Here is a 16,006-nt window from a genome sequence, read left to right as displayed (position 1 = left end):
AAGTTAGTAGTCAACTGAAATTAATAAACAGCTATAAAAGTATACTATTTTAAATAATAAAATATTCAGTATATTTCCAGACAAACAAAAGTAGTGATTTAAAGTATCATTTAAAAGTATCATTTAAAATGGAAAATGGACAGTAAGAAGTTACAAATTTATTTAAAACCTTTTCCCTTACTAACATTCTCTATGCATAAAATCTAGAGAAACATTATTTATCTGTATATATTTTTTACAAAAGGTAGTATATGTTAAATAGAAAGTTTAAAACTGTAGTATTTTTAATAGTTGTCACACCATTGCTAAATAAGACACTTTAACATATCTTTAGGTTCTGAAGCAGTAGTAGGTAAAAGTGAAGATGTTAGCACACTGAATTCTTCTAACACAAATGACTTTCCAAACAAATCTCTCATCTTTCAACATCTCCCTTCAAAATATAACTGGAACAGCTCAAACACAATATAGGTATAAGGATGAGAAGTTAGCATTTGGATAGAGATATTATTTTAATGAATGCCAGATTTCAAAACTTTTTTATTTTAAAGGAGGTATACTTTTTTTTTGACAGTACGTGCAGAAAAGGAAACAGAGAAAATGCATTCCAGAGCAGCATTTCTTAAACTGAAGAATGTACTACTTTTATGTATTTATTTTGTTTCAAATTTTATTTACATATTTGTTTTCAGAAAGACCAATCATTCTGAGCTGGCTTGCACTCAGTGAAATCCCACTGATTTAGTTCATTATAAAATACATTCACATTGGCTACTTTTAACTGTTTTTTCCTCTCCGTGAATTTCAACTCTGTGCTATCCATGAGATTCTGTGCACTGAGCAGTGTCAAGATCATCATTGAAAAGTAATGTTGCTCTTAACTATTGCTCCATTTCTGCTTAAATAAATCTTGCTCTTCTGTTTCAAGTGGACAGCAAGAACACTGGCACTATGTTTCCCTCATAGAGCAAAGTAAACATCACCCAGCACTCGTTCAGCATTAATGTCTCTATGAGAAGTGCCCTTTCCTGGCTACAGAAAACTTGACTTAAGGCTGGCAAGTGCAGATCTTGGGGCTGGGCTGAAGTCAACGGGTAGATGCCCAAAGCATTCTCAGAAGCTCTCAAGAAGGCCTGAAGCATCCTTGTTTACAGTACTTACTGGCACCAGTTGTCTCTTTCTAGATTAAATGCAAGCATTTTTTGATGAGTAAAGATGTAAAAAGCCTGTAGAGCTGAGGACTGCAGACTGTACACTATGTATTTCCAATGCGTGGACAAGCGTTGGAAATACAGGACAGAAACAGTGTCACCCCTGCCCAGCCAGCCTGCTCTGAAAAGGCTTCCTGCCCTGACACCTAGAGCAGTATGGTCTCGGAGCACCATCTCTGTAGGGATGCTACAGGAAACTGTAAGGTGCCTTGTGTCTGCTTGGGATGCCCACTGCAAAAGCAGTAGGACCTCTCTGTTCTGGGCTTCACTATTCCTTATGGACTAAGGGTTGCTTGAAGCTGCTTCACATGTTCACTCTCCGTTTGCAACATGTGTACATTTAAGTATGCACACTAAACAGGAAACAAATATATATGATCAGACTGGGAAAATAATTTTTTCCACTGCAGTCTGAAGAATACTTTACATAGCAGGTTTTCATGACACCATAGAGAGGAAAAAATAAATCCAGTTGATTATAATGGATAAAATGTAAACTATGCCTATACAAATGTCCTTCCTTTTTAAGGTCCACTTGAAACACTGCTTGTGAACATAAGGGAATTTCAGCTGGGCACAATGAAAATTCCTCACATACCATATGCACGTTTTCTGGATGAAACAGATATTTTCCCACACACATCTGCAGTGATGTTACTAACATGCTCATGATGCTTGGAAATAATGCATAGTATTTCTTCATTTTAGAGTCTAAAAAAAATCTGAAGATGTATGTTTTAACTGCATAATAGTGTCACTTCTAAAATGTTATACAACTGATAAATGGTAAAAATAATGTGGAATTATAATTAAAAATTATACACACAGATTTTTAGCATTAACAAATCTGCTTTGAAGAGTCATGCAGATGCTCTGTCTCAGAGGAAATCTAAAAACAATCGTGCTAACCAGTTATGAGGTGCTGTCTGAGTATCTGTCTGTATATTTTTGGGTATAGGCATGCGGTCAAATCATTTGACCTTTTTTTCATTTTTAAAGCATTGTAGTATAAGAAGTTTTATTTAAAAAGTTTGAAATGTGCTATTCTGAGGATAGATTTTTCCCACCTATTTTTACTAGCATCTTTGACGCACAATACATTGAAAACTAATCTGAATTAATTTGTCTGTAATATCTAAGCACTATAGGAAGCACAGGCCTTCTGCAATTGCTGAGGAAATTCCTTGTGAATTACAGGCTGCTTTCTCATTTAAGGTCATGTGCTGAGGGAACACAGCTCCCTAAATAGTGAGGCTTTTGTTGGGCTATTCATCTCCTGCAGCAGCTCTTCTGAAAAACATGGTCAAAGGCAGAGCGAAACAAGTACCAAGTAAAGCCAGAGTTTCTCATGGATAGATTCCATCCCCAGAAACAAAGCCTCCTCCCAAGGATCCTGCTCTATATAGGCTCCCCATGGGCCTTATAAAAGCCTTGACCTGTCACATTAGCAGCAGCTTATTCTTTTTCACTAGCTCCCTCCACAATACAGCAAAACACTGAGTGAGATGCAAGAAAAGGCCTTAAAAATTATATATATTCAATATATATATATTTTTTGCCTTAGGACAGCAAGCAGTTTACATTGCAATTTTGTCTTGCAAGACTGTTCAATGCAACCAGAGCACATGAAACATTCAGGCAGGTGTGTGATAAGGAAATACTGGCCATGCCCCTTCACAGGCAGCACTGCAATGCCAACAAAGTGCTACAGGAGAAGACTGGCAGCTATGTGACGTCTGGATGATGGGCGATACAGATCAGATCTTTCTCCCCCAAAGACCCCAGTTCCATTGTCCCCTACCCGCACAATTAACTCCCTCTAACAGAGAAAAAATAATTTCTAGAGAAAAAAACAAAACAATAGCTAACACTTCAGTAAGTAGCTTAAGAGCTGTAATGAGAAGCGTATGCTGAGGAATCTTTTATGTTCAAAAAAACTGTATCAAACTGTTTAAAGAACATAACCATGTTAGCCTTTTGTTAAACACTCAGATATTCTTGAGTGAGGTTGTATTTCTTTGCTTTGTTTTGCTAAGTGAAACAGAAAATCAGAGATTTTGTTTCTTACTTGCCTAAAAATACTACCGAATTGTCAAGGACAATAGTAAGCAAACCTTTGCAGATCTTTTATCTTAATTCCACTGATACCAATGTCTCAGAGTCTGTTAACTTACACGGGAGGAAAATGGTTCTATGCATTTTAAAAAGAAAAGGAAAGTTCAAGGTATAGTTAATACATTACAGAGCAAATCTTCAGACAGAATTAATTTATAACTAAGATGTTACAATGAAGCAATCAGTAAAACCAGGGTCAGTGTAAGGATGACCTTTACTTTTAGCTGAATGGTCGAAAGTTCGGGGACTTCTTTGAGGATTGCTTCAGAAATATTTCATATATTAGTTCACAATTATTAAAAAAAAAAAAAAAAAAAAAGCCCTAAAATCTAAACCTGTTATGACAGTTTAATTGAAAGACCACTGCTCCTGTTTTTATTTTTCTCAGTCCCTCACTTGACACATGACCCAAGAAATTCATTGTGAACACTCACATAATATTCATTTGTTTTGCATCCTACCTTCCTGTCACCTCTACATTACTCAGATTTCAGTAGGAATTTAAGAAATATTGAATATGAAATATTAATACATACTAATTTCTACCAAACTGCATAGAAAGTGGTCCTATTTTGTTTGTGTTACTCTTATCTATGGCGATTACAGATTAATATTTCAGTAATTAATATTGCTAAGATGACTGCATAATATCTTATGAGATGATTTTTTTTTTTCTTTCCAGCAAGATTTTAGTGCACATTTCACAGACAATGACCAGAATTTTTTAGGGTCTTGGAGAGTAATTAAGGTAAGTAAAGGTTAGCTGACTCTTCCAATTAGCATACAGCCATAACACGTTTTCTACTGCTACAGCCAGTTTCAAGGGTAAGAAAATGCTTCAGTTTGACCTTGTAGCTCAAATTCTGCACTCAGATCAGCTTATATTGGTCCCACTATGTTTAGAAGAGTTTTGCCCATCTCTGAAGGCAGAATCTAATCATACATTTATTAAATCAATTAATGTGTTCTCTTGAGAAAATGACTCCTGTCTTCCTCACCTTCTTTCAAACTGCAGGTTATTTTTCTCATCACACTGGACGCATTTCTTAATGCACAGTCACAAAAATTGAAGTGGTTAAGTAAGAATTCAAGAAAACTAATCCCGCCAACTAATTTACTTAGAAAAAAGAGCATGTATGTAAAAACAGACTTATGTCTGACATACAAAAAGAACAAAGCCCTCATTTGGCAAAACACTGACATGTAGCTAGCAAACCAAACACATCTCTGGTGCAGTTTATCTGATTGCAATGGAGTTGATGCTGCTGACTCCAAAGGCGAAGTGAGGCCAGCAGTGATGCTATGTAGGCATCACTGTAGCATGACACTGGTGGACAGAGGAACTCTCATTTTCTGTATCCACTTAGTTTTTCAAATATCTTAAAATTCATATAAAAGTTTTTATGTTGAAACAAATAAAAAAGCTAAAATTTTCTCTCTATCAGATATAAATTATCTTTAAGTGACATAATGCATAAAAAACTATATATATATATTTATCTGTGTGTTCACGTGTGTATACACACACTACTATGCACACACACCAGTAACTAAGCACTCATTTAATCCAGTCATTTTTATTAAGCAACGAGGAAAAGCTAAGAGGCTAAAGCAGACAAATCAGTGGAATTTAGTCAACTGAGAGAACTATAAAAGTACCATTTACTCTATTTAAGAGCATTTGAATAGTTTCACCTATTGCTATAACATACAGCAATGTTAATATTTCAGTCACAGCTTTGTCCATTCCTACAGAGCATATCAGTACTAGCTACATGTACAGCGAGATCAGTGCTTTGTCAGACCTGTTCATATCTACATTCTATGCCAGAACTAAATAAATTAGAATACATTAAAGTGCTACATCAACACTAATGTTCCTGAACAGTAGTAACGCACATTCCTCTTCCAAAAAATAAAAAAAAATAAAAAAATACAGCAGCTATAGTTCAAACATAGTCACATTATGTGAATATGCTTACATGTCACTTTGTTACAGTATCCAACAAAATGCATGACACAAAAACAAACAGCAACAGTCAAGACTCTGACAGAGTGGTAACTTTTAAAAAATAGAGAATGATGAAAATAGAAATTTGCAGAAAACACACAGTCTTCAGAATTCACACTTGAAAGTTTCGTTTAATCGTAACTTGCTGATGTCGATATTTATTTCCTCTGGTTTGTCTCGTCTGTATGTTACTGTTCTTGTACAAACAGTAGGCAAAAACATCTTATCCTTGAAGGAGAAGATACAATTTTTATCAACAATTAGCTAACTTTTATGTGCAAGGAAATATTACTGAATAGGATGGCTCGGAAATCAATTACCTTCTTTGTTGCAGACACTCTGTAATCAGCTGAAGATTTAACTTTATTGCTATTCCCCTGCAGAATTATCTGCCTGATGATAAGTACAACAAGCAACCCAATCAGAAATGTAACTATAAAGATTATGGAAAACACTCTGAAGTAGCTTCGTCCAGAGAAACATTCTGCAATGAAAGGAAAACACAAGTGAAAAGCCAAGCACAAGGAATCTGCACATTCCTCAAGCACATTTATGTCTGCTGCATATTAAAAGGGCATAAATGTAACACAAGTCTGATAAAAGTTAAGGGAAAATAAGTTGCCATACACAAACTATTAAAACAAAGCTCATCAAGACCAAATGGTCAAATATTATTTTTTGAATCTATAAAAGTAAGAGTAAGGCTTCACTGTGTTGACCACCATAAATTCTCTGCCAACTGATGAGTTTACAGCTGAAACAGAGAAGATCAATTTGTGGAGGTGTGCGATGCCAAAATAGTTTAATTTTCACAAGATTAGAGCACGTATCATTGGCAAAATATGAAAGAAAACACGGTTTCTTGATTACTTGTCCAGTACTCTTTTCACTAGCCAACTTCTCTCACATAGTTGGCTTTCTTCTAATTAATATGAAGCCCAAGAGAAAAGTGTTCTCAATTAGTTTTCTCGTTTATGAACCTTAAAAGAGAAAAATGTGAAGTGACAAAATAGCCATTTTTTGTTGCAGTGTGGAGCGTTTAAGCTTTACAATATTTTATCAAAAAATATTTTAGTCTTTCAAAGTCCTCATAACTATATATATATATATATTTTGTACTTGAACACAATTTCTTGAACAGTAAAAATACTTGAACAGTATTTAAACATTGCTGAAAGTGAGGTAGGCATTATTTAATTATTCTTAATTTCTGGTAATGTCAAATTATGTATACATATCTGAAGTAATAAAACACCCAAATGCCATAATGGAGATTTATAAATATTTCTTTAAGCATTACTCAGGCAGGATTCATTATTATTAGATGTAACTTCTCACGGAGTTGGGAAGTCTATTTAGCAATGCTTGCCAGTTACATTTCCTGTTATTATTTATCTTTTATTTTCCCTGAAGCTAGGAGTGATTGCTCCCTTTTTCCTGCTTTGTTATTACAATAATACTGACACACTTTTGAAAGACATTGTAACAGTGGTGAATTCAATTATTAATCCTGACAGATTTTCATCTCTTACCAAAATTACCTAGAAAATACCACATACCTGAAGTTTGGTCAATGTAATGCAACAGGTAAGCACATGAGGTTTTACACTGGTCAAGTTTAGCTTGAGATGCATTGTTAGAATGATGGCACTGAACACAATTCCTATGAAAGAGAAATGTCATTAAAACCTATGTCTTTCTCTGCACTCCCCTTTCAGAGATTGTATCAACAAGCTGATGCATCACTTGCACATAATGTTTCCCTGTTGTTAGTAAAAACATTGCGACATTTACTATTATTTTTTTGAAATGTGATGATGCATTTTATCCCTGTGATACTTCTCAGAACTGACCAGACAGATGTAATTAAGTAAAGCGTCTCACTGGCCTCAAGCCACTTCCATCCGGCCCCTGCTCTGCACTTTGTGATGTGTGTTCTTCAGGAGGGTAGCTGAGGGTCTAGCACCATCTCTTCCCATTACAGACTCTAGTTCAGTCTTAGTCTTTCTTACCTATCAGTCTCATTGGGACACATGCTTGACTTTGGACAAATTTCAGCCAGCAGGGCTAACTGCATTTTACCTAGCACTCACCTTTTCACACATGGCCCAGCTTGTCCCTCCAGCTGAGCTATTATTCAAATGAACGTACATACACAATCATTTCTACTGCATTTTCCTTTCCAACAGAGGCCACTTTCTTATCCACTGTGGGATGCAGGAGGTTACATGTGCTAACAGGAGAGCCTAAGGACAGGGTTTAATTTACTCTTTAAGTCAGCCCCAGTCTGCGTGTCACCAACAGGATGGTCTAAATTCTTCCCTCCTCTGGCTGCTGATTTTGACTTCCTTCCCTTCCTTAAATGGATAAGGAAAAATGACATGGCTTAGAATTAGCACACCAAAACCAAGCGTAGTGGGGAATGCTGTTCTCTGGGTAAGACCAGCCCTGCTCTGCTGAGCAATGGTGGTGATAGTGCACAGGTACAGCTCTTCTTCCACACCTCTATCCTTCTTCAGGGAAGCACAAGGAATTCTGATTGAGTTTCCTACAGGCTAACATCTAAGAAAAACAGCACACATCTAGCCAAGCAGAAATATTCCTCCTGGTTTCAACGTTACAGTTAAACATCAAGTCTAGCATAAGAGACGTACCAGTTTTCTTCACAGGCTTTGTTACAAGCAGGGCAATATTCACAGAAACGGCCAAAGCTTCTTGGGTCAGTGCACTCACACTTTCCACATACACAATTTCCTCTTCCACTGCAAATCTGGCCCTTTGAATTCAGGCACTGTTTTGCTGATTGTAATGAACACTGGCAACGGTCCCCTTCCCAGCCAGCATAGCATTTACATTTACCAGCTTCACATTCACCATTACCTACAACATCAGATAATCTTGAGTCATATGCTTTTATGAAAACAGAAAGTCAGTTTTTACATGCATACGTTTGTATTGCTGATGCCTTGCTGATAAGTTTTTTAAGTTAACAAATCTGGCTGAAATTGTCACCATGATATGTATTTATGACTGTTGCTGGTTGCTTATTTGAGAAAAAGCTTCTTTCTACCTTCATCTCATCCTAAAATATTTTACTAGGATTTTCCCTGTTGCCTTGGATGAAAGCAGCAGTGATTAAAAATTACACAACGTTCAGGAATGTAGTCTTCAAGCCAAATAAATAAACTTCTCTGTAGCAATAAAGCATTCAATTCATATAAATGGCAAGCTTTTGGGAGGACGGAGTATCAAGTTCATGTGCACATGCCATTATTTTTTACTTTTTATTTTCAGAAGCATCCATTACAACAATGCTTTTCTGCCTTTCTAGAGGACAGATGACTGAGCAGGAGAGGTGGCTATGCTCTATTTATGAACTGTGGGTTGTGTAATAAGAACTTAAAATGCACACCCTCAAGGACTCAAAGGCTACAAAGAACCTCTGGTGGCCTTTATAATTTTCCAGGCAAAGAAGTGAGAGCTTTAGGGCAAAATCCATATGTTTTTCATGTTGCAATACACTTAGGCAGGTGTACAATTGACATGCTGGCAATGTTTAGTCACAGTTTTACAGTGTGGGAAAACACCTTTAGGAAATACAGAAACAGCACATAAAGCACTTGCAGGTCTAGCGAATCTCTTGAGATCTCCCCAGCTATGCCTCAGCAGTATGTGTTTCACACACACTGCAATAGCCTTTCTTGTGATCCAGGGACCCATACACACAAGCTACAGGGAGATGGTTGCATGGGATCCCCAAAGAGGCGGTGAGGATAGAGGATAGATTGCCCCTTCATCTGCCTGGGCTGGGCAAAAGGCAGGTAAAGGAATCATAGGGCATCTCAGTGCAAGGCTTTGCATTCCAGCAAGGGGCATACTCCTTGGGCAGGAGACTCCATCACACATGAGAGACCCCAACACCTCTTAGATAAAAATTTCCCTGTTTCTTCTTCCACCACATCTCAGGCTTTGTGAGCTCACAAATTTGAGAGGTCTGCTTAGGTTAAGAAATAAATTCACAAAGTTTTTGGGCTACAGAAGAAGGTTGAGAACACGAACCATAATTCTTTGTGTTGAAATGAAGTATTTAAGGAATTAGGTAACATTATTTCTCTCCATTTTATGTAAAGTTCACAGTCACCAACAGAGCAAAACCAAAGAAACTCTGCCAAAGCCCTTAGTATTACTCTCAATTTATCCTACTGTAGCAGAAAAAATTGGTCCCTCAGTTCACAAATTGGTCAGTGTAGAGTGAAATGAAAGGAGGCAGGACAGCAGAACAGATTTAAAAATACTTCAAAAATTACGTTTGAGGGGAAATAATATATTCTGGTAGAGACAGTGATACTGATTAAATCACATTTTTCCATAATAAGATTAACTTAAAAGTCTCAGAAAACAAAACAAAAGAGAAACAAAGCACAGACATTAATCCAGCAGCTTACCAGAACATAAGTTTCCCTGGTGATACGGGCAGGAAAAGTCATCCATTTCGCAGTACTTGCCGTACACCTTGCCTAGCTTGTTTTTGTAGCAGAAACATTTTCCATCTATGCAATTTCCTTGACCACTGCAAACTGGCTGGTTCGGGTGTTGCCTGCACCTCTCAGAATGAACCGTATCCCCATGAGAACTACAGTCGTTGTCACTGCAATGGGGCTGTCTGCCATCAGGAAAAGTTTCATCAGCCCACACTCTTTTCTGCCTTGCACTATCTCCACTCTGACACGCACAGCTTTTCTGTACATTAATGATGGTGGTTTCATTGAAACCAATAGGCTTAAGTATTGCATATTTTCTTCCTCCGGTTGTGTCACATCCTTTCATTGTAACTGATACATTGAAAAGAACCTAAGAAGAAATACAGATACACTTTACATCATTACAATTTCGTATAAACTGCTTACATTTTTTAACAAACAAATAAAGCAGAATCTCACATTATATGTGAGATTCTAATTTAATAATTTTCTTATTATCTGCTGGTAATAAGAAAAGATACAGTGCCCATTTGTGAAATATATTAGCAAAGATAGGCATCACAAATACGGTTAAACCATAGCAGCAGTCTACTTCTCCTGCTGCAGAAGACAAATTTAATACAAGTTAAATACCCATAGAAGTACCACAGTCCTCCTTTTATTTAAAGTGTTCATTCTGTGTAAATTATAGAAACACTCAAGATCAGCTTGAGCAAGATAAACACAAACAGAAACAGCGATACTCATCATAAAAACAATCTATAATAAATGTTCTTGTTGCAGAAAATGCCTTCTGTAGAAACAGAAAATATACAGACTTTTTCTTTGGGAGGCCCTACCTACTCCAGCTAAAACACAAAAATGGCTCACACATTAGCAGCAGCTTATTTTTTCCTTTCCTGTGATGGGAATGAAACAAGAGAGTATTGCTGCTCTTGCTGTGGTCCTGGGCAGACCAAGTGCAGCTTCGGGATGGACCCAGCACCCATCTGCTGCCCATGGCATGCCCTCACCACCATACCCTGCGTCCTTGCCTCTGGCAGAGCTCTGTGCAGCATCAGCCCCTGTGGCTTTCCAGAGCTTTGGCACAGGGCCCTGGCTCATTTTGGTGGCTGGTAACCGCCACGGAGTTGGCATCAGTGACTACCAAATTTCTGACAGCTTTGATATCTGTGATAGTTTCACCATAGCAGTCTTTGTATTTCACAGCTACCTTTATTTTTCTTTTTTTGCCCGGTGGGCTCCTGGCAGGGTATTCTCACTAAGGCTGCATAGCCTGCTGGCTGTGAAGAACTCTTTCCGGCCTCCTTGCAGAGAAAGCACCACCAAGAAGACAAGGTGAAATAAGGGCCTGACAGACACAAGTACCTTTACTTTTTACCACTAAAGAACAAAGATTTCAAGCTCAAAAGAACTGAAAATGTAAGAAACTGATTACATGGGAGGCTGAAAGCATCCACAGAGACTGTGAGCATTCATTTCTTGGCGGTCCCCCTCTCCCGCTGCGCCCCCACCCTGCTTGACAATGGCAGCTTTGTGGCCAGCCAGGCCGCGGCTGCCTACACGAACAGGAGAAGAATGCAGTGCAGAGCATGCACTCTTAACTGTCCCATCCAGGGTGCATAAAGGCTTTGTCTCTCTCTTTTTGCTTTTCTTCTTCTTTTTTTTTTCAAGTGCACTATTGCGCATGTAACCCCTCAGCTGCCTGCAGCCTCTGTGCTTGAGGCTTCTTCCATTAGAAAGTGTGGATATGCCCCAAGGATTCACACGGCAGGTGCAGATTGTGTGGGGGGAGGAAAGGCTGCAGCTAGAGAACGTGCTTTGTGTTCAACACAGAGCCCTGCTGGAAAACATGATCTTCACGTACACCGCTGGAGGATCAGCGAGGAGATGGGAGGGAAGCACAAACCATGTCTGGCTTGTGAGTCATTAAATGTGATGGGTCTGAACACAGCAGCAGAAAGATTAAACTTATTACAACTAAATAATTATGGCACCGTGAACACTGATGCTCACTAATTGCCAAAGTTAGTTTTACACCCTGAAGAGGCCATAGGATTCTTCCCAAATATAATACACTTTTGTGTTTTGGTAAGAAAAGGAAGGAAGAAGGATTAGACAATGAAAGGAATGTGAGAATTAAGGAAAAGCATTTAGCCTGTAAACAAATACTGAAAGGAGGATTTATGGTTAAAAATAAATTAATCTCTTGAGGATGGCTCATTTTCAACCGCAGTAAGCTTTAGGACCACATGCAATCTTTTACAATCAACTGGCTCAGCTTTTTATTAAAAAGAACCAGATATAAATATTTTTCTTTTCATTAAACAGAACAAATTCCAATCCTATTTCTTATGACATACACAGGGAACAACACTGTAGAGGAGTTAAGAAGAAAAACATATCATATCTCCCTTAAAGAGTAGCATCTAATCAGCAGCAAATTATTCAGACAAAATACAGAATAGTATAAAACACATTTAAATGAACATATTTAAAACTCCCATGTTTAATCTACTGTTTTGCTTTGCTATTTCTACACACAGACACAATCAAATCCCATCAGCTGAGCTGTGTGTACATTGCAAGAAGGAAACAACTCCTTGACCCCACTCTCCAGAAACACAGACCTCTTCCTGGCAAGCTAAAGGAATTAATCTACTGGTCCAAGCAATCAAATAAATATATCAAGGCACAGAGAAGTTGTTCTCGGAAGAAAATTGTGTTCCTTATATAAGCCAGACATCTTCCCCTGCATTGTCACAATGCATGATGCTCCAGTTTTAAAAGCCATTTCATTCAGTAGGTGGCACCAATCCAAATGGGGATAAATCATTTCATTAATTTAATTTATAAAATAAACTAGTTACCCATGACTTTGAGTGTACAAGAAGGCTAGCAGAGCAAGGAGAGGGAAAGGTGGCATCTCCTACAGATCCAAGTAGCACAAATTCCAATGATTCTTTTGCATTGGGTGATTATCTTTCAACCTCTTTAAGTACAAATTTCATCACAATGAACACAACCATTGTGTCCAGCAAAGGACAAAGAAGGATAGTTTTAATAGACATTAGCTTTCAGGAAAAGCTTTCAGCCTTAGTCTCATGAGATTAGTGAGAATTGAAATAAGATTCAGGAAAAATAAAACCCAAGAATAATAGAGAGTCTGTGATAATTAATCACTAAAATCCAGTTTCAGTTTGAGTAAATCGCTAGAAGATTTCACACCATTGAAACCCAACCAAACAGAAAAATAAGTATTCCAGATCGTTGAAGAAAGAGAACTATAAACATACTTCTTCATTATATCCCACATTTTTACATCCTTCCATGCCAGTTTTTTTACTTCCATCAGGACAGATTGCAGTGATATTGAAATTAAGATCCTGGATCTGGTTATCCACTTGGATTTTCACTTCAGAGATTAGTTTCTGTAACCAGAAAACAACTTTTAGTTGCATTGCATCTTAATATATAATGCGTACTAGTGACTAATACCAAGTACTGCTACTGTGACTAACTAAAAATGAAGAAAGCTCGTCTGTATGAATAAAGGAATGAATTAAAGCATTGTTTCCCATATGAAGACTTGATTACATTCCAAATATACACAACCAGTGAACTCGTAATTCTGATAAAGAGGATTACGTTTTCCAGATAAAAAACGTTGTCAGCTTTTCTAAAATGGTTTTGAGGCTGTATTTTTGGTAATTTGAAAATCTATTCCAGCAACCATGTGTAACAAAAAACACTTATTTTTTGAGAGACTATTCTGTATTTTAGCTACACATTCAAAATAAAACACTAGACATACATACAGCCATTATTATTCAGCAGAAAAAGTTACTAATGGAATTGATGCTTTAAACTTCGGATGTTTTGCGTTTGTCTCAGCAATGTTTCCTCTGAGCAAACCTTAGGGTGATATAAAGGCTACTGGGTTTGATTTATTTGGGTCAGCTAGGTCTATGTAAGTCAACAACTGGTTGATTCCCATTAGAGCTTTTTACAATATAAAATAATGAAAAAGCCAGCTACTTCGTAACTAGTATTTACTGAAACTTCTAAAATCTTAGTAATTATAAAAAGAATTTTACTTCTTTTTCCTTCCACAAATATATTAAAACTCTGTACAATTCTATGAGATGAAAATTGCACAAAAAGATTATTAAAATTCATTGCATTTTACTATTTTTAAAATAGGATATTTTATTGTTACAAATAGAAATTTAATTACATGAATCTGAACATATGCTTATCTTAGTGACTTTTTGAAAATTAGTGACTCATCCTTGGCTTTTTAGACAGGGATTTTCACCCAGGGTTTTCCACAACTAAGCCTAAGGCTTCCCTGCTTAGAAGAAGAGTGCAAGAGGCTCACTGCCATCAAACATCAACACTAAATTTATTTTCTTATGTAAGTACTTTTGCTATCAAGAAAGCAAAACATTCAAGCCCTGTTCACTGTGTGTTTGTATATTACAAGCCACTAAAAACATGATAAAAAACCTCAGAAGTATCAAGTCCAATGGAGTTAGAATGGGAAGGAAAATACTGTCAAAAAAAATGAAAATTAAGTAAGAACAAACTGGGGGTGGCTGGAGCAGGAAAGTCCCACAGAATCTTCTATTTAAATAAAAGGATTATTTTGTAAATTTTTATTTCCTCTCCTTGAATGTTTGCCCTGTAGTATACTGTAAAAACTCTGATTCACTTTAGGATGGACAGTCTAAAAGGGGCAAAAGAACCATGAGTTTCAACATTATATTTTTTTTTTTTGCCAGCAGTATTTTACAGTTTTCTGCAAGCCTTTATATTCAAAATGAAATTTCTTGATTTCATAAGAGAAAGTATAATACCAGAGAGAACTTTTATGCAATTTGATTATACTTCCTCTGCTTTTGACTGTCTTTGACTTCTGCACAACATTTCCAACATGAGACTGAAAAATGAGCACAAACCCACTCTATTGCTAGTAACAGACATGGGACTTGGCTCTTCACTAAAGCCAATGGCTGCTGAAAGCAACCAAATAGCCTAATTTGCATTGTTAACCTAGTTAACAATGATGGATGGATGATTCTATTCCATCTCCAAATAATTAATGTGATGCACATTAATACCTTGCACACAGGCTTGTAGCTGATTTTTCAGCTTTTGAATCTTGCATGTTTATGTAACTTGCACACCTTGACAGAATTCAACTGTCTAATCCATCACTTTTATTTTGCTGCTGCTGTGGGCTCCCTTTATTACATCAAATATATACTACACGTTGTTTTTTTTTCAAACCTGTTTATCCCCCTTCCCACTCACTACCAAGATGACAGTCTCCACTTTCACGCTGCCATTTCCTGCCAAGCATTTATGAAAAAATAACTTAATGCTCTTTCCCATACTATGATTTCCAGTGGAGAACTCCTCCCAGAAGTTCACAAAACCATTTCCATTGTTTTCCCTCAAATCCCTATCAAAACTCTTCTTTGCTGTAATGCCTTAAAACCCTGAGTCATCACACTGCTTTGTGCAAAGCAAATGCTGCTTTCCACAATACCCTGTTGTCAAACTGCATCCTTCCTGTTGTCCATTTGCTAAGAATTCATGATGTAAAACCCTCTATATACCACTGCATCTTTTTGTTCTGAATTTATATAATGCCCAGATAGCAGTGCCAGGTTTATAACTAAAGATCTGAGATTCCAAAATGCAAATGAGACCGACTTTTCTTTTGAAGTAGCATGGCAAGAGGTAAAAAGAATCGAACATCATATTACGGAGCATCCTTAGTAAAGAAAAAGTGCCAGCCCTTGGCTTTGAGACCCAAACAGCCTTTGAGATTGGAATGGTTATTGTGGGGCAGTATCACCCACCACCAACCTGGACATTCAGAAAATTAGGAAACTTATCCTGGTGGACTTCAGATAGGAGTCAACATTCTGGAAATTCCAACTTTAGGCTCTAGACTCTGAAAGGTGAAAAAATCCTATAGAAATACAGCATCCAACACCGTCATTCTGATCATACCTGATAGGCTTCTACCACCAAATCATTGAGATTTGCTGCTTGTGATTCTATTTGTCTTGCAACAGTACCAGGCAACAGAGGTAATAGATCCTGTGAAAAATACAATAATTTATGCACAGTTTTAATATTTAATATATTAAATATATTAAAATGTGTTTTCAAAT

General features: G+C 37.0%; 1 protein-coding gene across 1 annotated transcript in view; it reads right to left on the bottom strand.

Moving 5' to 3' along the window:
- Nucleotides 1-5,401: 5,401 nt before the first annotated feature.
- Nucleotides 5,402-16,006, bottom strand: part of ITGB8 (integrin subunit beta 8) — a 39,039-nt gene continuing 28,434 nt past the window's right edge. The window contains exons 8-14 of the mRNA XM_084306922.1: nt 15,843-15,932; nt 13,115-13,249; nt 9,783-10,188; nt 7,992-8,217; nt 6,897-7,000; nt 5,658-5,821; nt 5,402-5,565 (exon numbers count right to left, since the gene is read on the bottom strand). Of these exons, the coding sequence (XP_084163048.1) occupies nt 5,443-5,565; nt 5,658-5,821; nt 6,897-7,000; nt 7,992-8,217; nt 9,783-10,188; nt 13,115-13,249; nt 15,843-15,932 (1,248 nt within the window). The 3' untranslated portion in view covers nt 5,402-5,442. The remainder of the gene's footprint in view (nt 5,566-5,657; nt 5,822-6,896; nt 7,001-7,991; nt 8,218-9,782; nt 10,189-13,114; nt 13,250-15,842; nt 15,933-16,006) is intronic.

This window comes from Netta rufina (assembly GCF_964035555.1).
Source record: "Netta rufina genome assembly, chromosome: 2".
In the NCBI taxonomy this organism is placed as follows: domain Eukaryota; kingdom Metazoa; phylum Chordata; class Aves; order Anseriformes; family Anatidae; genus Netta; species Netta rufina.
Note: the sequence above shows the minus strand (reverse complement) of the source record. Positions and strands in the feature narration are given on the sequence as shown.